The sequence below is a fragment of the Notolepis coatsorum genome, assembly GCF_963971535.1.
Source record: "Notolepis coatsorum genome assembly, chromosome: 16".
NCBI lineage: Eukaryota > Metazoa > Chordata > Actinopteri > Aulopiformes > Paralepididae > Notolepis > Notolepis coatsorum.
The window spans coordinates 51,351,516-51,375,153 of record NC_140180.1 but is presented as its reverse complement, the minus strand read 5'-3'; the positions used below and the strand labels follow the sequence as shown (position 1 = coordinate 51,375,153).

The following is a 23,638-nucleotide window of genomic DNA, read 5'->3' as shown; positions in this document are numbered from 1 at the left end:
TCACGCTCCAGAGAGCAAGCGGTGCGACTGTTTTGGGACTCGAACACAGGTGCAGCAAGATGATGTCCCTTATAGACCTGGACGACGACCAGCGGTGGGTGCCCACCCATGTGAATGTCACCGTCCTTCGCGCGAGGGGGCTGCGAACAAAGGGCAAACACGGCAGCCGTTATCTTTACACCATAATCCATGTGGGCAAGGAGAAGTTCACCACCGGGTTGGTCGAAAAAGCCGCAGTGCCCGAATGGAACGAGGAGTGCTGTTTCGAACTTCTGCCCGGCATCCTGGAGAGCGGCGGACGAGGCGCGTACCCCCCGGGGAGCGGCGACCTGGTACTCACGGTGATGCACCGGGTCCTCATTGGACTGGATGTGTTTCTGGGGCAAGCCGTCGTTCCCCTGGACAAGATGTTTCATGATGGAATGTGTCCTAGAGATGAGTAGGTTACATTCAATTTATTAAGTTCCCTGTGCTGTGGCGGCGAACCACACCAGTTTAACCATTATCACCAAGCTGCTAACATTTTAATAATGTGAAATGCATCACTAAACATGTTGTGGAAGGTATGTTTGGGGAAGTAGCCTAGAGTCATTGCGTTTTTAGTTCAGCCTAGGGGAGGGCCAGGTTATGAAGTCTGGAGGGTGGTGCATGATGGAATAGCAGTATTTTTCATGATCTCAGTGGTATGAAATTCACCCCATTCCCTATCCCATCGTATTCAGCTAAACCTGCTTTGAGCAGCACTTGTCTAAAGTTATATTCAATCAAGACTTGAACTCTAAATCAATGAATTAATCAGAATATCCACACAGGTTCATAGTATTGCCCGCCTCCTGGGTTGACATTCTGTCCTCCAAGCTCTCCCCACAGTGAAACATACCCCAGCTGTCAAGAGCAGATGCTGATGTTGGGGCACATTGCACTGTGGGACAGGTAATACTCTGCACAAGGGGGCTGCCATCTTTATGCACATGGTCCATTGGTTATCAATTGCACAGTTGAATTTAGCATTTGCCATTTAGCATAATTGTCCCAGGCAGTCCTTCTCCAGTCAACAAACAAAGTGGCTCAGTTCTGGCATTGTGTGTCGAAAAAACACACTGGTTTTGGCTATTTGATGGCTAATACGTCTTAGATGGCTAATACCCTTACACTACCACACTACCAAATCGTTAACCCTTTCCCTGCAACAATACAGCAGGTTATCCCTTTAACTGCCACGACAAAGGGTTAACCCTTTCACAACCACACTACATAAGGTTAACCCTTTCACAACCACACTACAGAAGGTTAACCCTTTCACTGCCATACGACAAAGGGTTAATCGTATTTATGCTGGAACCAGTGGCTGCTGGAAGAATATGAAGACTTATTTCAGTCATGGATTTGATCAGCACTATACAATACCTAAAATGCAACACTTATAGCCTCATGTTTAAGATTCAAAATTGAATGAATGAATGAATGAGAACTTTATTTAACAGATTGCAGAATGGGTACAATACAGTACGGCTCAATACATACAATTGTTAAGGGGATGCAGACCAGAGAAAGACGTTTGTCTTGTTTACATCAGGGTCCCCCATTTTCAATTCATAGTGACATTTATGACATACACAACATACATGACATTTATTAGGGACATACATGACATCCAGGTATATAGTACTGTTACATTTGTGACATATATGATATGCAAATATACAGTACTGTTACCCAGGCATATATCCTGACAGAGAGTATATGTATATGATGGGGAGGAGACTGTACATTAGGAGGGGTGGGTGGGTGGGTGGGAGAGAAATATACATACGGTGGGGAGAGAATATATACATACGGTCGGGAGGAGACTGTACATTAGGAGGGGGTGGGTGGGTGGGTGGGTGGGAGAGAAATATACATACGGTGGGGAGAGAATATACATATGGAGGGGAGGAGACTGTCTATTGGAGGTGGTGGGGGGGTTTGGACATTTACGGTGGCCAGTTTCGAATTGCAGCCTCCCGTATGTGCTCTTTTAGAGCGGTTTTGAATGTCTGTAGGGATTCACATTCCTTTACAGCTTTGGGTGGGGCGTTCCACATTGTGGCATAATTGCGAAATGTGTTTAGTCCCTTGTTTGAGCCGAATCTGGGTTTAACATGATTTGTTGAGCTTCCTCTGGTGTTGTGGTCGTGGTATTCACTGACCTTTGGGAAGTATTTTGACATGTACATGGGTACCTTAGTCGTATAGTGTATCTTGTAGACCAGGCCCATTGCAAGTTGCTGTACTCTGTCGTCTACTCTAAGCCATCCTAGGTAGTCAAAGTGGGCAGGGGTGAGGTGGGTTCTAGGAGTAAGGTCAAGTAGTAGTCTGACCAGTTTGTTTTGTGATGTTTGTAATCTTGTTTTTAGCGCCTTTGATGTGCTTTGGTACCATGAGGTGCAAGCATAGTCCTAGTACCCTTGAATGAGTGCTCCTGCCAGAGTCTTCAGGGTATTCTTGTTTACCAGAGAGGAACTGAACTGAAATAGTTTTATCAGTGCATCCCAATAACAACACAACATGGCCAGAACAACAAGAGATAACTAGTCAGAGTGACAACACAAAACCTCCTGCCGGTTCACCTGCTCAGGTCTCTCCAACGTCATTGTTTTGTGCGTTGTCTCTTGCTCACACTTTGGGAGAGACCGAGTGACCTTTGGTGGCTTGCTCACACATTGGTCAAGAAGAAGAAACCTACACAACACACTGATTTAGGATCGTCCAGGAGGCCATGTTTCCATCTACACTAACGAGAGGAAGGTCACTTCTCTTTCCATCCTACCAGCATCATGACACATATTGTTAGTCTGAAGTAATCAGTATTATCAGACAGGTCCTCCAATATATATATATATGTATATATATATATATATATATATATATATATATATATATATATATATATATATATATATATATATATATATATATATATATATATATATATACTGTAGATAGGTAGATATTGCACATCGTTGCGGGCAAGACCACCCGCATTTCATTGTATACTTGTATGCCGTGACAAATAAAACTCTTGACTTGACTTGTCTTGACTTGACTTGACTAGATAGACATAGATATATATACTGTAGATAGGTAGATAGATAGATGGATAGATATGGATATACTTTATTAATTCCCATAGGGGAACAGCAACAGCACGTACAAATACATATCTAGGGAAAAGTATGTATGGTATATAAAAGTAAGAATAAGAATATTCTCTTATTATTTTTATTCCTCTTTTATGTATTTTCTTTTATATACCACTCATAACCATTTTGATGTAGCCTATTAGAGATTATGTATAGTAATAATGCTTGTAATTAACTATGATTGACAATGTGAAGTTTAGACACAGCATGGGTTGGGTGAGAAATTCACACGTATGAAAAGAATGGGGCCTCTCACTCTCACTCTCTCACCCTCTCATACTCATATTCATTTGAGTCACCACAGAATAGAAGTAATAGATGAGTAAGTTAAACCCACTCCTCTGGCAGAAATAGGCCCCTATCCTTCAGCTAACCTAAAGTGGACTTTTAAATCATCTTGAGCGGTATACTGCCCATCGTCATGCTAGCAGGCGAAGTACTGGTGTTGGTTTGAGACCGAACAAGAATCTCCTTAATTGGAAATATTTCAATGATTAAAATGCAAATGATAATTTTAAGGTCAACCCTCTGAAGTCCAGAATTGTGGGCACTGCAGTTTAGCAGTATCTGTCATGTACACGTGCTGTAGTGTACACCATCAGAAAGCTGGGACCCGAATTAATAATATGAGATGCAGCTCAACATTGTATGTCAGTCTTTCTTTTCTATCTATCAATATGTAATAAAGAATTATGTTTTGAATCACACCTATTCAAATAATGAAAACTTTGAGTGTAGCCGTGCTTGGGTTGGGACATTATGTAATTTACCTATAATGACCATTCCCATGCTCAATTACGTGTAATAAGTTACTGCAGCAATATTTACACTCTAGCTTAGTTTAGCATAATGAATGGAAGCGGACAGTGCCAGTAGCCTAGCTTAAACTGTGGGTGAAGTGTTAGTTGGCCAACACCTAGGCTAACTGGTACTGTCTACGTTCATGCTATGCTAGGCTAACGTGCAGCCAGATAGCTTTCTACTGAATGCGCAGAGAGGAGACTAGTATCTATCTTCTTATGTCAGACTGGAGAAGGCGGTAAGCACTTTTGATACTTGGAGATTCTTGGTAAAATTGGCCATTTTGGCGATTGAATGGCAAACACTCCTTTCTGAATATGGCTCAGAAAATCTCACTTACTGTGGATGGTCTAGGTCACTAGTTACTGGTTATAAAGTGTCATGAGGCTCTGATTATCCCAGAGGTCAGACTATGTAATTTTATACAGTGAGGTCAAGTTTAAAAAAGAAAAGCTGTTACCACATTGGAAAGGCTACTATCAGGACTCACATTACACATTACACATGAATACAATTAGGCTCATTGGTCTCAGCTTTACAGCCATATCCAATTTCTGCAATTTAAAGACAGTCTAGGAACCATAATGCATTAATAACATGCAAAAATATAACAATAATAATTAATATATATTTTTTTTTTAAATGAACCTTGAGGTGAAACGTCAGGGGACCTTTAAAAATGTCCATGCCAAATTTCCCTTTCCCTTGAGGTCTTTGTAAAATAAAGTTATGCAATTCCAGCTGAAGAGACCACATGCGTAGGTCCCGAATACAGGTATTGTTCAGCACCACACGATCGGACAGCTCCTTTGCTGGTGATGTCTTTGATTGATTGAAAACTTTATTAACAGATTGCAGAATGGATAAAATACAGTACAGCTCAATGCAAACAACTGCTAAGAGGATGAAGACCAGAAAACGACTTTTGTCTTGTTTACATAAGGGTCCTCCATTTTCAATTCATCAGGACATTTATGACATACAAGACATACAAATATACGGTACTGTGTAAGAAAGGGAGAACATCATAAAAAAAATAGAAATCCGAAGGGGAAGAAACTACATTAGAGGGGGTTGGGTGGGGGGGAATTTTGACATTTACAGGGGCCAGTTTCTAATTGCAGCCACCCGTAGGTGCTCTTTGAGAGCGGTTTTGAAGGAGGGTAGGGATTCACATTCCTTTACGGCTGTGGATAGGGCGTTCCACATTATTGTGGCATAATTGCGAAACGTGTTTTTTAGACCCTTTTCTTTTTTTTATTTTATTTTTTATTTCTCTGATTTTCTCCCCGTCCCAATTAGTCGTTGTGCCAATTCCCCCCCCCCTCCCCTACCTGGCTGCTGTATGCATGTTCTCCTACGAGTCGGTACAAGTCGATCGCACGCTTCCTCCGAGACGTGCGCCGACAGCCAGTAACGTCTTTTTTTGACAAAAAAAAGGACTCACATTGGTGAAGTGTAACGCGTGGGAGGGCACGCTATCTCCACCAAGTCCTGCCCCGTTTAGCAAGCGCCGAGACCTGACCTGTAGGCGTCGCTGTCCACAACGCCAGATTCCCACCCGCCAGCTATCCCCACCCCCTAATACTGCCAATTGTATTAGTGTGAACGGCCAGCCAAGCTGGTGGCAACGCCGAGAGCTGGGCTTGAACCCAGCATCTCCTGCGTTGGTGACGAGCGCAATCTCCGCTACGCCACCTGACCGCCCTTTAGAGCCTTGTTTGAGCCGAATCTGGGTTGAACGTGATTTGTGGAAATCCCTCAGGTACATGGGTATCTTTGTGCTGTAGTGTATCTTGTAGACCAGGCCCATTGCAAGTTGCTGTGTGTCGTCTACTCTAAGCCATCCTAGATTGTCAAAATGGGCAGGGGTAAGGTGTGTTTTAGGAGTAAGGCCAAGCAGTAGTCTGACCAGTTTGTTTTGTGATGTTTGGACTTTGGAGCCCTGTTTTTAGGGCCTTTGAGGTGCTTTGGTACCATGAGGTGCAAGCATAGTTGTAGTAACCTTGAATGAGTGCTCCTGTTAGAGTCTTCAATGTATTCTTATTTACCAGAGAGGAGATCCTGTACAAAAATCTTGTTCGTTGGTTGACTTTTTTGATTACATTGGTTGCCATTTTGTCACAGGAAAGATTTGCCTCTAGGATGGAACCCAGGTAGGTAATTTCATCTTTCCTTCTGACAATATTGTCACCCACTGTAACACAGAAGCCGTTGGCCTTGCTGAGTTTGTTATTTGATCCAAAGAGAATGGATTCCGTTTTACCCAGGTGTAATGATAGTTTGTTATCAGCGAGCCAGGTGCAGATTCTAGTTCAGAGCTGAGGGCTTTTTCAACCTGCAATTTGTCCCTGTCAGAGACTAGCAGGGCAGAGTCGTCTGTGAACAGGAACAAGTTGCAGTCACAAGCTGATGACATGCATTTGCACAAATTAGGAACAGTAACACTCCTAATATGCTTCCTTGTGGAACACCACAGCTCACTGGGAGGGGGGGGGGATAGGGTACTGTTTACCTCCACCATCTATTCTCTCCCCTCCAGGTAGGATTGCATCCAGCTCACTGAATAACTATCAAAACCAATTGCTTTTAGCTTATCAATCAGAATGGAGTGATTGACGGTGTCAAAAGCCTTTTGTAGGTCCAACATGACCATGCCGCAGTATTCGCCCGCATCCACCTCGTGTTTGATTTGGTCGTTCAAATAGAGAAGGCATGTGTCAGTGGAATGCGATGTTCTGAAGCCAGATAGGAGTTTGTAGATTAGCTTTTTTTCCACAAGGTACTTTTTGACCTGTTCGTAGACAATTTTTTCCATCACTTTCGAGATGGAGGTAAGAATAGAAACAGGGCGGTAGTTGCCTGGGTCTAGTTTGCTGCCTTTTTTGTGCATGGGGGGTCATTCTCGCAACTTGGAAATTTTTAGGGACGTGTCCCTGTTTTATGGAGAGGTTTATTATGTGGGTGATGATTGGGGTGATGGTGGCTGCTGAGTCTCTGAGGCGCTCAGTTTTTTTAACACCTCATCAGTTGTTACCATTACCAGTTTAAAATCGTCTTTGCGAACACCTAGGTTTTTTTTAATGCTAGGATGTGTTTTACACCAAACTGCCCAGAGTGGGAGGGTAGTTTGTTAACCAGTGTTGTGACTATGTCCGTAAAGAAGATGTTTACGTAATTGGCCACATCCAGCTTGTCTGTGATGAGAGTGTCGTCTGTCTTAAATTAATGTTGATGTTTGTAAATCTGGTTTTCAGTTTCTTACTGCAGCCTAGTTGGTTGTTGAGTAATTTCCAAAGCTCACAGGGTTTGTTTTAGTTTTACTCCGTTTTATCATTGACAACGTTTTTTGTGTGCAGATTTGATCATTGTATTTACATCGTTTCTTAGTCTATTTCGTTGTTGTCTGAGTCTAACCAGATGGGCTTGGAGATCACTGTTGAAGCTTTTGGCAAGCTTTGACTGACTTTTATGAAGTTCAGAGCATTTTTTGTTTCTGGTTTGTTTTTTGTTTCTGGCTCAGCGTGATTTTCAACCCTGGTGGTTCTCAGGGGAGCCATGTTGTTAAGTATTGCAGGGAATTTGGTTTTGAAGCCATGCCATGTTTCTTCAACTAGTGTACCACTGAGCTCATCTGACCAGCAGGCTCTCCAGTTCTTGGTTAAAGGCCTCACTAGATTAGGTTTTAAGGTCTCTAGATGTGACTGTTTTGTGACAGCCAGCCTTTTGTTTTAGTTTTTTGCGGGTACAGAATATCATAAAATGACCGCTTAACCTGCATACTATAACCCCTTTATTGGAGATCTTGGGACTTGTCCGAGGTTAGAATGAGATCAATGGTATTTTTTTTAACAATGTTTTTATTGCATTTTTTTCTTTTATACAAACATACATATACAGACAATAACACATGACAAAAATAAAAAGGACACCCTTCAATTCCCTCCCTTCCCTAATTATAATTCAACTTGACATTCCCGCAGACATATTACAATAGAAACAATTATTTGTTAAATAAATGATAAGAAATCACGGAAATACCAACACAAAATAAAAATAAAAAAATATAAAAATAAAATAAAAGATAAATAACTAAACTAAACTAAAATAAAATAAAATAAATAAAAATAACTTCCCTCCATATTGTCCCTTGTAAGTCTTTCTATTATGGATGTGGGTGGTTCCTCTGTGCCCCTGTTCTTCGAGACTATGTAGCTCCTGATTTGAAAGTACTTAAATCTATGTGTTCTTGGGATATCAAATGTGCTTACTTATCTGTTTGAAGGTCATCAATTCCCCCTCTATGTATACGTTTTTAATCCTACCTAAACCTCTTTCTGCCCAATTTTTTAATAGATCAATGGTAGTTTGAGTTGAATCACACACCCTTGTGGGTTGGGTAATTAGCTGACTGACACTGTGCAGATCACAAAACCTACTGAAGCATTTGAAGACGGGTGCTTCTTTCCATTGCATACTGTGTTCCAGTCCCCAATAAGAATTTTCTCTACATCATCCACCCCAGCTAAGCACCTATCAAGTATCTCATAAAAACCACTCTGCTCTGGAGGTCTGTAGATGGTGCCGACTAGTACAGCTTTAGCCCTTTCGAACATAATTTCAACCCATACAGTTTCAATTGCATCATGATTCAGGTCAGTACGGGTAATGAATTTGTAATGCTTTAGGGAGTGGGTGATGGATGGCCGTTCCTGCGGGAGGATGCGCATAGTGAACTTCAGGTGACTGTCTGAATAGTGACAGTAGCTCCTGTTTTGATGTGGTGGGTATGGCGCGGAATGTCTCAATGATGATTATGGTGCAATCCAGAGAGTGTCGGAACTGGATGTATTCTTGGCTGACAGTGGGATTCCCAATGACTCCACGACCCTCATGGTGTGCACTGTGCAGGCCCTCGCTGGGAGGTGACTGGGGTGATGATGGATAAGAAGTCCGGTGGACTACGCTGGTTAAGCCGCAGTTGTTGCACAGGATCCAGCACAGTGCCTGGGTGACGGGGCGTCGAAGTCTTTTGACTGCTGGTGAGCCATACTCCGAAGTAATAGGCATTTTTCAAGTCAAGTTAAAGTCATAAAGTCAAGTTAACTTCACTGTTTAACTTGACTTTAACTTCACTGTTACCTTGTATAGTAATATAGCTTAGCATAGGATAGATTATAGGAGTACAGATAGTATAGGGATAGCAACATAGCATAGGGTACCATAGTAAAGTTATATTGTATAGTATAGGATTATTTAAAGTTGTTACAGTGTTGTATTGCACTTTATACAACGGCATGCAAATTTCTCGATTCTGATTGGCTGAAACAGTCCATTTACACGTATGTATTGCGATCAGTCCACGCTTGCTGGCCCAGGACCCGCCCACAACCGAATCACATCACATCAATCCGCCGGATCACAAGAAGGTGGACAATAATCTTTACAAATGGATATGTTGATAGCGACTAAACGACTAAATATCAAGCGATTCTGTCACAGCGAATGTCTTAGTCGTTTAAACAATGTTGGATGATGTAATTGATGGGTCTTGAATCATTCTGTAACAAAAGAAAAATCGCGGATTGATTGATTGATTCATTTTCAATTTCTTTTTCAATTTCTTTTTCCTTTCGACTGTCAGCGCTCGCTCTAGTCTCCACCCACCGCCACACACCCCCCCCCACACACACACACACACACACACACACACACACACACACACACACACACACACGCACACACACGCACACACACACACACACACACACACACACACTCTGCCTGCAACGCGGGGGATAGTCAGACTGAGAGAGATCTGGGTGCTGCGCTGTTCTAAGTGAGCATGGCCTATTGAGTTGATTGATTGATTGATTGCTAATTTTATTACTGTACGCTTGGTTTCCAACTGGTTAAGTTTAGGCCCTCTACAGTAGGTTTAAAAAAATAAATAAAAGAATAGGGCGAAGAAAACGTTTTTTTCCTATAGGGCAAAGAAAACGTTTTAATTTGTTTTACCTACTTTCTATAGAAGCATCTAAGAATGAAGTTCTATGGAAAGTAGGTCTGCATTCCCTTAACAATTGTGTGTATTGAGCCGTACTGTATTGTACCCATTCTGCATCTGGTAATAAAATGTTCAATCAATCATTCCAATAATACACAGTTGGATGTGTTAGTTGGTTGGATGCACTTCAAGCTGCTTCCACATGAGGCAACTTCTCTCAATCATTCCAATAATACACAGTTGGATGTGTTTGGTTGGATGCACTTCCGATCTGCTTCCACATGGAGGCAAATTGTCTTTTTTGTAGTTGTGGGAACTACTTTTTCTGGCGGATGGTTTTTTCAATAAATCTTCGATTAATGTGTGTTTATTGTATAGAAATAAGGTTGGATGAATGTGGCAGTTGTATAAAAGCTTTACACCACTTGCAGTCGTGATTTGTGAACAATAAACCATGCCTAGGGGGGTCTAACGACCACCCCTAGGCATGGTTTATTGTTCACAAACCACTCCTGCGCGTGATGTAATGCTTAAGTATTGTATTGGTTGAGGAGCCAAGGGAAAAAAGCATCTCCCGTTTTCGGAATGTATGTACATTTTAAAAGCTGTGACAATAAAGGAATCTGAATCTGAATTGCGCTATCTGATGCAGAAAAGGTGCCAGGAGCGGTGCATGGGTGCAGGGGTGCAGTGGTATGGCCTTGAAAGCTGATGCTATGTCTAATTTCGCTAACCCGGTGCTGTAGCCAGCCCTTTTGATGATTTCATGGCGTTATCCATGGATGAGTAGCGCATAGAGAAATCATGGAGTCGGTTGATGCTGGGAAAGCATGTGGGGCAGAGATATCGATTATGAGTCTCTTTTTACCTGAAGTTTACGTGTCTCGTTGGGGGGTAAGGTCAGAGTGGGCAAGATGAGGAGGTGTGATCCAGTGCAGAGTGTGGAAAGAGCCATGAATATCTGGATGTGTAGGTTACTATCCACCACTCCCCAGTATATGGACAGACATTTCAGTAGGTTAGCCATGAAGCGGCCTTAGCAGAAAAGGCCAAGCGATATTTATAGAAGAGCGACCTGCCAAACCACATGGCCCCAGTTTCTGCCACGATGGAGAGATAGTCGTATAGCTCTGTGCGCCGGTGGAGGAACTGAGAGCATATGACAAGTTGGCGGCATGGTGCACAGTGGGTTAGCACTGTTGCCTCACAGCAAGAACATTCTGGGTTCCAACCCAACAGGGAGCCTTTCTCAGAGTTTGCATGACATTTTCTATGTGTCTGTCCAGTTTTCCTCTGGGTACTCAAGTGTCCTCCCACACCAAAATACATGCTTGCTGTGTTCCTGCCATTGCCCTTGACCCAGGTACTTGCATTACAACTGGAGGTGGTACCTGGGCACCTGTCTTTGGCTGCCCACTGCTCCTAAGTGGTTAGGATGAGTCAGATGCAGATAATGGTTTCCCACTATCCCACACTGTCCTCACTCATTTCCTCTTTCTCAGATTTCATAAATGCCTATACTAGCCCACCCTGACCTCAAACTCCTTTATTTATCACATTTAGTAAATGTCCAGACTGCTCACTTCACCAAGGCAATGAGGATATTGGAAATGGGATTCAACTCTCAGGATTTCACTTGTATAACAACAACTTAGCCTAATAGTGTAAATTACAGGAACAATTGTTTAGGGGGGATAGGTCGGTCAGGATCTTTCTAGCAACAAAATCTAAAGGAAGTCCTGTATAGAAATTTTATTGAATACCCCCCAAGTGAAAATTTGTATTACCTCTTCCATTTATTTTGTATCAGTTGCCCTTTTTTAGACTATATTCCATAGGCTTTGGTATTGTGAAATAATCACTTATAAATTGTCAAATAATCCTGTCAAACAACCCCTTAACCCAAATGTACTCGTATATCTGACTATTCAATATCCAAATTAATAATATCCAATAATGAAAGGTAGAAACATCTTTCAACGGTTTATTCCAAGTGAATCAAGCAATTATTACAGACAGGAAAATGATACGTTGCAAGGAACATTGCAACGGGCAGACATTCTAAGTTCTAGGTTCCATCCTAGAGGCAAATCTTTCCTGTGACAAAATGGCATCCAATGTAATAAAAAAAAGTCAACCAACGAACTAGATTCTTGTACCGGATCTCCTCTCTGGTAAACAAGAATACCCTGAAGACTCTGGCAGGAGCACTCATTCAAGGGTACTACGACTATGCTTGCACCTCATAGTACCAAAGCACCTCAAAGGCGCTAAAAACAAAATGACAAACATCACAAAACAAACTGGTCAGACTACTGCTTGACCTTACTCCTAGAACCCACCTCACCCCTGCCCACTTTGACAAGCTAGGATGGCTTAGAGTAGACGACAGAGTACAGCAACTTGCAATGGGCCTGGTCTACACTATATGACTAAGGTACCCATGTACATGTCAAAATACTTCCCAAAGGTCAGTGAATACCACGACCACAACACCAGAGGGAGCTCCACAAATCATGTTAAACCCAGATTTGGCCCAAACAAGGGACTAAACACGTTTCGCAATTATGCCACATCAATGTGGAACGCCCTACCCACAGCTGTAAAGGAATGTGAATCACTACCCACTTTCAAAACCACTCAAAGAGCACCTACGGGAGACTGCAATTTGAAACTGGCCCCTGTAAATGTCCTAACCCAACTAGTGCACTGCAACCTTGCCCAGGCCCGGGCACCGGCCCGGGCACCGCCGTTTTTTTATTTTTTTTATTTTTTTATTGCGTTTTTTTTTCTTTTTCATATAACTAGGGTTATAGGATAACCTTCGTTTTCCTTAAGATTCGTTTTCTCTTTTGCGCCAAGCTGTCATCAGAGACACATTTGGATGTAATTACCGCAGCGCGCAGGGAGAACTCAGGCCGGGGACAACTCGATTGGTTGTGTTGGAATATAGCCAGTTGGCGAACGTTTTATTTGTACTTGGATGTATGTAGCCGGTTGGCGAAGTTTTGTTAAAGTTGTTCAACGCGTTGCTGACGTCGTGGTGAGTGATGTTTATTATTTGCTGGGTCGCTACCTGTTTTGTTGTGCTTTTCATTATGTTGCTCTGCTCGAAATCTGATTTCTGTTTGTTTGTATAGTGACTGAGTAGGCTATTGTGTGTCGTGTGTGTGTGTCAAAGAAGATTCTATAGCCTTCAATACGTTTTACGAGGCTGCTCTATAGCACTGGGAGGGAGGCATAAATGCTTCTTAGTTTTCAGCGTTATTTAGGCAGACCTATTGGACATTTTCGTTTTTGTTTATTTATTAAGTTAATATATAAAGTGTTTAGAATATTTAAAACAAATACAAAAAAATTTATATTTTAATAATAATAATAATAATTTTTTTTCGGGTTTTCACGCAGGCTAGGGCTTAAAATATTATTTACAGTCAGGCTTATTTTCGGGCAGGGCCTGAAGTTCACGGGCTCGGGCAGGGCTCAGGCTTTATTTCAAGGCCCTTGCAGACCACTAAACCCAACCCCCTCCAATTATGTACAGTTACCCCCCCACCCCGCCGCTCTCTTTTTTAGACCCTTTTTGTATCACAAACAGTACTGTATTTATAGATCTGGTATGTCATAAATGTCTAGATGTAGCTGTACTGTCTATCTGTATGTCATATATGTTATGATGAATTGAAAATGGGGGACCCAAGTATTTCTCTGGTCTGCATCCCCTTAACAATTGTGTGTATTGAGCTGTACTGTATTGTACCCATTCTGCAATCTGTTAATACAATTTTCAATCAATCTGCCAAGAGCAGGAAGTAACAAGTGACTTATATCTCGTCCACAAGCTTCTTCAGGAATAGGATCAGAAACAAGGCTAACACAAAGTCTAAACATGGTTATAGTTAAGATACCAGACTTTGAGACTAGTGGTCTATAATTACGGCTTAGTTCAACAGTTTAGAAAAGCTGAGGACACAGTCTCCTGACAACAGGTGGCTGTTGTGTGGAATGTGATGGCATTCCCTGTAGTTTTAACACAGTAGATAACAGTTGATTGTACACACTTGTTTAAGTCATTTACAATAGATGGAATTATAAACGGATAGATAGATATGGTAGATTTATAGACGGATACTTTTTATATTCTTTCATTAGCAAAACACCTGCCAATATCTTGACAGTATACACAGTAGGATGCTGCTTTGAGTTCAATCAATCCTCAGTCAATCACACTGCTAAACAGCTGAAATCTAACTGTACATCTTTGCTGCGCTCACATTGGTAGAGCACCTGTAAGTCATGCTACTTCGCAGGTCAAGGTGCAACCAAATTGACCTTGGCCTGATGCAAACGTAGTGTAATGATGCAACATTTTACTTTATTGCTCACATTCAGACAATGGGCAGTTATTAAAGATGACTTCTTACGTGTTTAGATTAGATTAGATTAAATGTATTGTCAATATACAGCACAAGTACAGTACAACAAAAATAAGTTTGGCATCCAACCATAGTGCAAATGTAACAGTAAAGTGCAATAGTAATATACAATGTACAGGTGATTAAACTAGGTATAAAATATATAAATGAGTACTACTGGGTGTAGTGCTAATTAGATGTATGTACAGTTGTAATACCAATATGTACAGTGATAGGTATAGGTATAAAGACAGTATGGTTGTAGTCATACTGGCCAGCAGCGTAACTATAGTAAGAGTAGGTAAGGGATGTACAGATATAGTATACAGATATGTAAAAGGATTATGTGCAGAGTGCAGGTATGTACAGAGAGGTGGATAGATACACGGTATGAATAAATATATATTTGATGTAATTTGACCCTCGCTGGTCTTTCCCACAGTGCAAGGTGTCTAACAACATCTACCTTGTTATAGTCATTATGGCTAACATTAGCTGCCAGCGCCAAAGCAGGTATTGGCTTACTATAACCCCTAGCTAATGTTATCAAATACCAAAACTCTACGAAGCATTACACGTAATGTTAGTTAATGTTATTAGTACCAAATGTTTTCAAGTGTTAGATTTCCTCGCTCAAGTATATTTTGTAGTAGTTAGAGTCTTGTATCTGCTAGACTAATACAATTGCTCATTGTTTTGTTTTCATCTCACATGCATAAACGTCCTTGGACTTCGCCTGGTACAATCATTGTATTTTCTAGCATAATTATTGGCAAAGTTATTCATGTTTAGAATCACCCAGAAAAACGGTTGAGGATGCTTATTTCTGTATGGTGAAGCAGGTATACAAATAGAGGTGCAATGGCCACCCCTGAACCCCTGTAGAAATGTCACCGTTCACCCCAAGAGGAAGTTATAGTATGTTTAGCTCATGTAGCTTGTGATTACCGCTGGTCTAGGAATCACATGATACTATACAGGCAAATTGTGCCTTCCCGCCCTCTCAGAAGGAAAGCAAGTCATCATAAGATGCTGAACTTGTTTTCCCAGCCATAATTACCGTACATTAGGTCTCCGGTACACAATGCATTTTCCAATTAGATTGAGGAGTGGCACATGGCATAGTCATCACAGATCATCTCTGAAAATGCTTATCTGGCTTGTATTTTCCCTCTTAAGATAATGATAATGGTGCCTTTTAAAAGAGTTAAAACTTTTAAGCCTTAAAAGCATTTTTATCAATGGTCCCTTTCAAAAGAGCCTTTAGTTGTGTTGTACTTTTTAAAATGTTTTCCTGTGCTCAGCAAATTTGAACATTGAAGTCTATTTCAGCTGCATGCCTATTTCCTCACGCTGTCTGACAGCAATGCTCCTTCTCCTCGTGGAACATGTACTTTTGAATCTCACAGTAGGCTAGTTAGTGCATAACGCTACTGTAGATATCCACATACATACAATACAATACAATCCAATCTTATTTGTATAGCACATTTAAAAACAACATGGTTGACCAAAGTGCTTCACAGTAAAAACCATAATATAGTAAAAAGAAGTTAACATATAAACACAATACAAAGTACACAGAACTACAAACAAAATTACAGCAGCAGACAATTTTTTTTTTTTTTTAAAGCTAGGGAGATTTTTTTTTTTTAAAGATGGGACTTAAACACTGGGAGCATTGGGGCCAGCCTAATGTGAGGGGGCAACTCCTTCCACAGTTTGGGGGCTGCAACCGCAAATGCACGGTCCCCTCTGTTTTTTAGCCTGGATTTAGGGACAACCAGGAGGGACTGGTCAGCAGACCTCAGAGACCGTGATGGGGTGTAGGGGTCCAGAATCCCGGTGAGGTAGGGTGGAGCCGGACCATTCATTGCTTTATAAGCAAACAGCAGGATCTTAAAATTGACCCTAAACTGCACAGGCAGCCAATGAAGGGAGGCGAGGACAGGAGTGATGTGCTCTCGTTTGCGTGTCCCTGTCAACAGCCGAGCAGCAGCGTTTTGGACCAGCTGAAGACGCGACAGTGAGGCCTGGCCAACGCCAACATAGAGCGCATTACAGTAGTCCAGCCGTGTTGTCACAAAGACATGCATGACTCTCTCAAAGTCTTTAAAGGAGAGAAACAGGAATTTGAATCAGATGAAAACCAATTTCATGGATAACAAGTCTCAGGCTAACTCAATAGTCTTCGTTAAATAAGATAGTCTAGAACCGATTATTTCTGGTAAAAAAGAATCTGTGGTTGTTGTGACCACAAAACCTAAGGGACCATCCCAGTCTTATAGGCATGTGGGTTCCAAGTCATTCCTGCCTTTATACAAAAATGTATTACCTAATCTATTACAAAATAAAACTTGTTTTTTGCCCTTTCCATTGGCCAAAGGCCTCCAGTATATCTGAACATGTCTGTTAAACACCACATAAACTCACGAAGGTCACCACATTTGACTAAAGTGCCATGTTAACATCTGAGGTCCAATTATTTCCCTGAAACGTTGCTCTAATGTACCTTAATACAGTGTCTAAAAAGGACACTTACAAAAAATTACCATGGTATTTCCAAAAAAGTATCATAGTATATATTTCTCATCCATTTCCAGCATTTTTACTGTATGAAAGACCACACCAGAAGGACATGTCAAACTATGAAATACCACACCAGAAGGAAGGAAATATTCATTTATATATAATTTGTATGTGCTGCCTCTAACTGTAACACATTAGGCTTAACACAGTGATATGCTTGTAAGTTTTCACGAAATAAAATAGTTTTATGCAAAAAGAATAAAAACAACTAAGAACAACCGTTAAAACTAGTAGGTTCGGACAACTAATTAGTTGATTAGCAGTTAAAAAAAAAGTTTGAATAATAGTGTAAACACAGTGTGTCTTAAAAATCAAACAGAAACAACCTTGCTTTAGCAGTTAAAAAATAAATTGTGTTTACAGTGTGTCTTAAAAATCAAACAGAAACAACCTTGCTAGACTAACTGTACATCATTTGTCTCACTAGTCTTGAAAGATCTTAGTTACAGAATGTCAGGTGGAGTCAAAGAACCAGGCAGGAGTAGTATGCCAAGGATTTCCACCATCAACACAGCAGAATAGAGCAAAGCTAAAGTCCAAACATCTGGTTTTAATTGTGGGCTCTCCGCCCTCTCTGTATGCAGGGAAATTCACATTGTATCCAAGTGGTTTGTTTTGGCTGCAGAGCGTGTCTCTGCTCCTCTCAGAAGGGCTTAGGGGCCTGGAGTTGGAGGAGGAATTATTTGGGTGGACTCTGGACGTCCTTGTCACCGTCAGTGCTGGTACATACCATAGAACTACATGATGCAGAAAAACACCAGGTTTTGATGAGACGACTCCCAGGAATCTGGATTACAATTCCCTGCTTTGATCTCCATTCAGTAATTGCTTTGATCAGGTTTCACCCCCACCCTCCACCCCTCCTGTTTTGACCGGGACACCTCCCAGTTATGTAATGCAAGGAAGACATTGCCAGGAAAGCGAAGCACTGACTAGGGTATTTTAATTGCTTGTTTTGTTTTTGCTCCATACGACTGCATGGTCAAATAGAGCATGTGAGTCCCCCCCCCTGTGCTTGGTGTCTAAGGATATAGCATTACAGAGGAGTGCCATGAATGTGTTTATACGAGACTGTTTGGTACATGAGTGACTGTTGGCCCGACGTGGATGCTGGTCGTTTGTTTATTAGCATCTATTTTATAGCAAGGCTGTCCTTCCAACTGTCTTCCTAACAAAACAAATTGACAGTTGATGATGAAGGTATGACAACAATTTGTGCATGTCGAACTGTCCTTGAGCGAGACACTTAACTAACCCCCAACTGCTCCCGGTGAGCAGGTTGGCACCTTGCATGGTTGCCTCCGCCATCGGTGTGTGAATGTGTGAGTGAATGGGTGAATGTGAGGCATACGTTGTAAAGCGTTTTGGATAAAAGAGCTATATAAATGCAGTCCATTTACCATTTACCAGTCACTTTAACACTTGGTACATAAAGCACCTTAAACTTATAGTCCTATTTCCTGGTTTGTCTCGCCACATTGCAAATGTTGTGCTGTCATTGTCTATTTCATCTATTGTCTGTCTTTTTATGGGTGTGAAGTTTGTGTAGTTTAGTAACTTGTACATGTACTGTTGTCAGTTCTTGTAACATGCTATATAAATGCAGTCCACAATTAAATCAAAACAACATAAATAAATAAATTTAATTCCACGTTCTATGGCTGACAAGTCAAAATCATATAAATAGCTGAAACTGCAGTATTCTATTTACAGACAGATATATTCTAATTACAGATAGGGATCTAATACAAGTAGGCGATATCTGTTACAATGGTTTGTAATGGTCTTAACAATTAAAGTGTAACACAGTCCTGACCTCAATATTACTTTGAAGCCCAAATTCAGAATGTTTTTGACGATATAGAGGAGGGGTATGTTTACATACAGTATGTTCTGAAGAGTTTGATTTGTAGATGGAAAAGAAACCTTTTGGAAATTAAACTCAACATTAAGCAAACCCTTTACAGCCATGAAATACAGCAAATACAAATTTAAGTAATTTCATTGAATAAACATATTTACCTGTTGTTTAGTATTAGTTTGTATCAAGAACCTTTCGTTTTTTGTAGTGGGGCAACCTATTTGTCTACACTTGGATAATGGATTAGGCTGTTATATGGTAAAATGTCCGGCAGCGTGGCTACATGGGTATAGGTCCAGACTCATGATCAGAAGATCAAAGGTTCAAGCCCCGGTCAAGGCCATTGTCGGAAAGTGGTGTTGTTGTCCAGCAGGGAGCACTCTGTCTTCTGGACTTGGCAGTAACAATGCCCCTGTTACGGTGATAGGGGCACCGTATAGCTGCGAGTGCCGTCCTTCGGATGAGACGTTAAACCGAGGTCCTGACTGAATTTGGTTGTTAAAGAACCCAATAAACCAGGATCGTAAAGAGTAGGGGGTTCCCCGACATTCCTGGCCAAATTCCCAATCAGGTCTCTGACATCAAGGCCAACTAATCATCCCTCCCCCTTAATTGGCTGATATCAATCCCTGTCTCCTGAGCCATTGTGTAGTGTGATGTGTGTCTGGTGCCAGTGTATGGCAGCCATTGAGCCATTGAGCCTACACCACCACTGTGTAGCAGCCCAAGGTTGGGTGCAACACAGTGGTGGGGAAGGAGGCAATTTCCACCCTACATTGTAAAAAAAATAAAAGCACTTTGAGTGTCTAGAAAAGCACTATATAAATGCAATGGTCATTCATAGCTCATCATTGATCTATTTGTGTCTTCATCTGCCCCTTCCTGTTGTGTCTCCAGATGGCTCAAGCTCAACTCCAAGGCAGGCAGGAAGGAGAAGGAGCGTGGCGAGTTGCAAGTGACAGTGCAGTTCACCCGCAACAACATGACGGCCAGCATGTTCGACCTCACCATGAAGGACAAGCCGCGCTCCACCTTCGGCAAGCTCAAGGACCGCGTGACAGGGAGGAAGAGGGCTGACATGGAGTCCTCCTCGGCCATCGTGCCGGGACGCTACGCCGCCTTGTCGGGCAACCTGGGGCAGTCTTTTGAAGACAGGGGTGGAGGGGGACTAGGAGGAGGAGTGGAATCGGGAGATACAGAGGTAGCTGAAGAGAAGAGGAGCAAGATGAAGGACTTCTTCAAGGGGAAGCTGCGTAGGTCCTCCGACACCAAGTCGTGCTCCTCGTTGGCCTCGGAGAGCAGTGTGTCATCTGTGGCCAGTGACAACCCTGGACCTCCGCCTAGCCTTGACCTCCTAGCAGACCCTCCCACCTCCCCTATCTACAGTAGCAAAGTGAAGGTGGACACCCACTATGGAGAGACAGACTTAGCTAAGAAAGGTAGGCATTGGAAAGTTTGTGTATGTATGTGTCGTTATCAGTTTTCTGATATTGATCAGATTTAGCTGTGTTCATCCTCATTTATTCATCAGAACATCTTTCCCTGATTGTTTCCATCCATCTCTTTCCCTTCCAACAGTGCTTACCACACAGCACAACACGAAGATTATGACCCACAAGCGGGCCTTCAGCGACGGAGCTAGTAAGGTCACAACCTCCCTTCCTCGATCTTATCCCGCTGTGGAGACCCTCAAGGGCCAGACCATGACCCAGTCCAAGTCTTCGCTGTGCATCAACGGAAGCCATGTCTACGACTCTGAGCCCTCGACTCCCAAGAGCACAGGAGCCCTCCCGGTCAAGCTGGTCTTGCTGGAGAAATGCTCCCCGCTCTCTCGCTCCCTGCAGAACCTCACGAAGCGGAGCGAGGACAGAGGCTCCCCCGGCGAGGGCCGCCGCTGGTCATTTGACAAAGTGAAGAAAGATGAAAAGGACGAGGAGAAGGAAGCAGAGCCGGCGGCCCCGCAGCTCAGAAGTGCTCAGGCGACGGTGCAGGAAGCGGCGCCGATACTCTCCTCCGCCGCAGTTTCACCAGACAAAGGGAAGAAACTAAGAAAGACGTTGTTCTCCGGGGGAAGGAGTGATTCTCTCCCTGCCAAGACGGAGTCTGGCCAGGCTTCCGAGGGGAGGCTTAGGGGCTGGTTTGGCTCCAGTGACTCTCATAACAAGCCAAGGTGAGTGATGGGTCATCACAGTTATGCATCTGGGTCTATGTTTTCCATCCGCGGCACGACAATAGACATTCAACCGCGAGCCAGCCTTGAATTCAGTTGTGTGTCTTGAGTGTCTGAAAACGGATTCTGTTCATATTTTCCTCCATCTCCTTGCCATGTCTTATTACAGCCAGCAAATAGCAGTTTGAGCAGTTCCATTTCCATCTTCATCTCTTAGGTGTCAGTATCTATCTTTCTAGGCATCAATATCTACAGTATCCTTCTCTATCAGAGATGTCATTGTGCACACTGCACAGCATATGAAATGATGTGAGGGAAAAACATCTCATGTTAATTTGAGCTCACTCAAAAGAATATATGTCAATGCAGATGGTCAAGTCCTTAATGGCTTATTAGTATGACATTTTAGTGGTCTTTATTTCCCTGATCAGTTTGCAAATATGTTTGGCTTTTTTCATTTAATTTCTGTTTCTGTTTCCATAATTCTATAATTTTGACCATTTTTATATCCACTGACTTTAAATGCTTGAGGCAAGTCAAGAGCTTTGATAGCATAGGCCGCAGAGTCCAAAAACAAATATCCAACCTTGGTTTTAATTCATCGTATTTGGCTAGTCTTTATTTGTGTGTGTAAGAAAAAGAAAATGCTTCCCATTGGTGAAGTGGCACATCATTAACTAAGAGGACTACTTGTGCCCTATTCCCTCCACAGGCTGGAAGTTTCTCCTAAGGTAGAAAGCAGCTCAGATGCACCCCCTCCCCTCCCTCCTCGCTCTCCCATCCCACCCCAGTGCTCCTCTCCTTCCGCCGTCCCCACTGGCCATGTCTCACCTGACCGTGGGAACCACACTAACCCCTTCACCCCCTCTTCTTCTCCCTCCCCGACCCCCCTCTCTCCCTCCAACCCTTTCCTCCCACGTATGCAGCGGAACCCTTTCTTTGAGGAGCTCATAACGGAAAATTTGTGCAGGTCCCCCCCTCTGGTTCCCCGCTCCCCTTCCGTCTCAACCCATTTACATTACACAGCTTCGGCATCCCAGCCGCGCGCCCCTAGCTCCGCCTGCGATGCTATGCAAAGGGAAGCGGTGTCCATAAGGCGCGACCGGCCCAGGCCTGTAGCCAGGCAGATATCCCTCCCCACGTTGCTCCCTAGAACAGCCACATCTAGCTCCCCCGACCACTCCACGCCTCGCTCCATGTCGGATAGTGCGGGAGAATGGGATGACTCCTTCGGCGCCTTTGCGTCCAGCAGACTCAATTCGCCGAGGGGGACCACTCCTCAGAAAGCTTTGAGAACCACCGCAACCGCACCTCGTACGAGTAATACGCTCCCCGTTGACAATCATGCCATGAATCCAATAGAAGAGTCGAGTGGATCTGAAGTGGATCCTCCACCGTTACCTCCCAGGAGGCTTTTAAGAACTCCGGTGAACGAGATCCACTCGGACAGTTGGTTACATAGGGGTCAGGAGCTAGCCGTCCACAAAGAGGCTTGTCTTCTGTCGCAGGCCGGCGTGGCCTCCCTACAGCGCGCCAGGGAGGGAGAACGCAAGAGAAATACCCCAAGTATATCTCCAGACCCTCACACTACCAGCAACGCCTCAGAGTCCCTGACTCAGCCATGTGCAAGCATAACTTCCCCAGTATTCATTTCTGAAGACAAGCTCAAGAAGTTCAAATATGAACCGTTGGAAGATGAATCTGACTTCTGGAAGGGGATGTTGTTTGAGCAAGACTTATATGGAACTGTTGCCTCAGGAAATTATGGAGAGCCCAAAGTAAACAATGCACTTTTATCACTGGCCTCAGAGGAAACTGTCAAAAGCAAGATCACATCAAAAAGTATTGCTCATTGTCAACAAGCTGATGTGGTAGAACCTAAAATGCTTCTTGATAGTAAGATGTCTGTTTCTGATATGCTGAGTATGTCCAGTTCAAATCCCTCTGAAACAAACACAATGTCATTTGACAGCGTCTCCACTAAACTGGAGTCAACAGCAGACTCTTCTCTAATTAAGCCAGGTCAGCCTACTGATGTCGACAATAATATATCTTCCTCATTAACGTTGGAAGACTTGAACATGAATGTGCATAATTCTGATTTTACTTTTATTGACTCTGATGGCTCATCTCCCTCAGAAGTAGTTGATACTCTCAAATGTCTCAAAGGTTTAGGTGGGATTTTGCCCAAACCATTAGAAGATTCACCCATAGCTGTTGATCATGAAGTGATGACCACACCAGAGGATATGTTCACTTTGACAAATACTAGTATACCTGAGTCAAGCTCATCCTTTGAAATGATGACATCAACCCACGAACTGTGCACAGTCTCCCCCCTTTGCCAAGACAATTGTCAAGACAATGGATGTGATCTGAATAATGTGGCACCATATGGGAAATTGACATTGAATAAGAAGGACACGCCAGAGAATCAAGTATCTTATCAACCTGATCTTGAAACTGAAGCTAGACAGGACATCACAAGAAAAATTGAGAATTTTAAAAGCACACAAGCTCTTGATGACAACGGGAACCCTCAAGCTAAACAAGCCACGCCTGAGAAGCAGCAGTCACCGCGCAGGGTCGTCAGTGTTCGTCTGAAACGGAAAG

The 23,638-nt window shown here is 42.7% G+C and overlaps 1 protein-coding gene across 1 annotated transcript in view; it reads left to right on the top strand.

The window, feature by feature from the left end:
* The window catches only part of rab11fip5b (RAB11 family interacting protein 5b (class I)), a 36,605-nt gene continuing 12,967 nt past the window's right edge, over positions 1–23,638 (top strand). The window contains exons 1-4 of the mRNA XM_084332024.1: positions 1–439; positions 19,753–20,294; positions 20,434–21,025; positions 21,738–23,200. Coding sequence (XP_084188150.1) covers positions 60–439; positions 19,753–20,294; positions 20,434–21,025; positions 21,738–23,200 — 2,977 coding nt within the window. The 5' untranslated portion in view covers positions 1–59. The remainder of the gene's footprint in view (positions 440–19,752; positions 20,295–20,433; positions 21,026–21,737; positions 23,201–23,638) is intronic.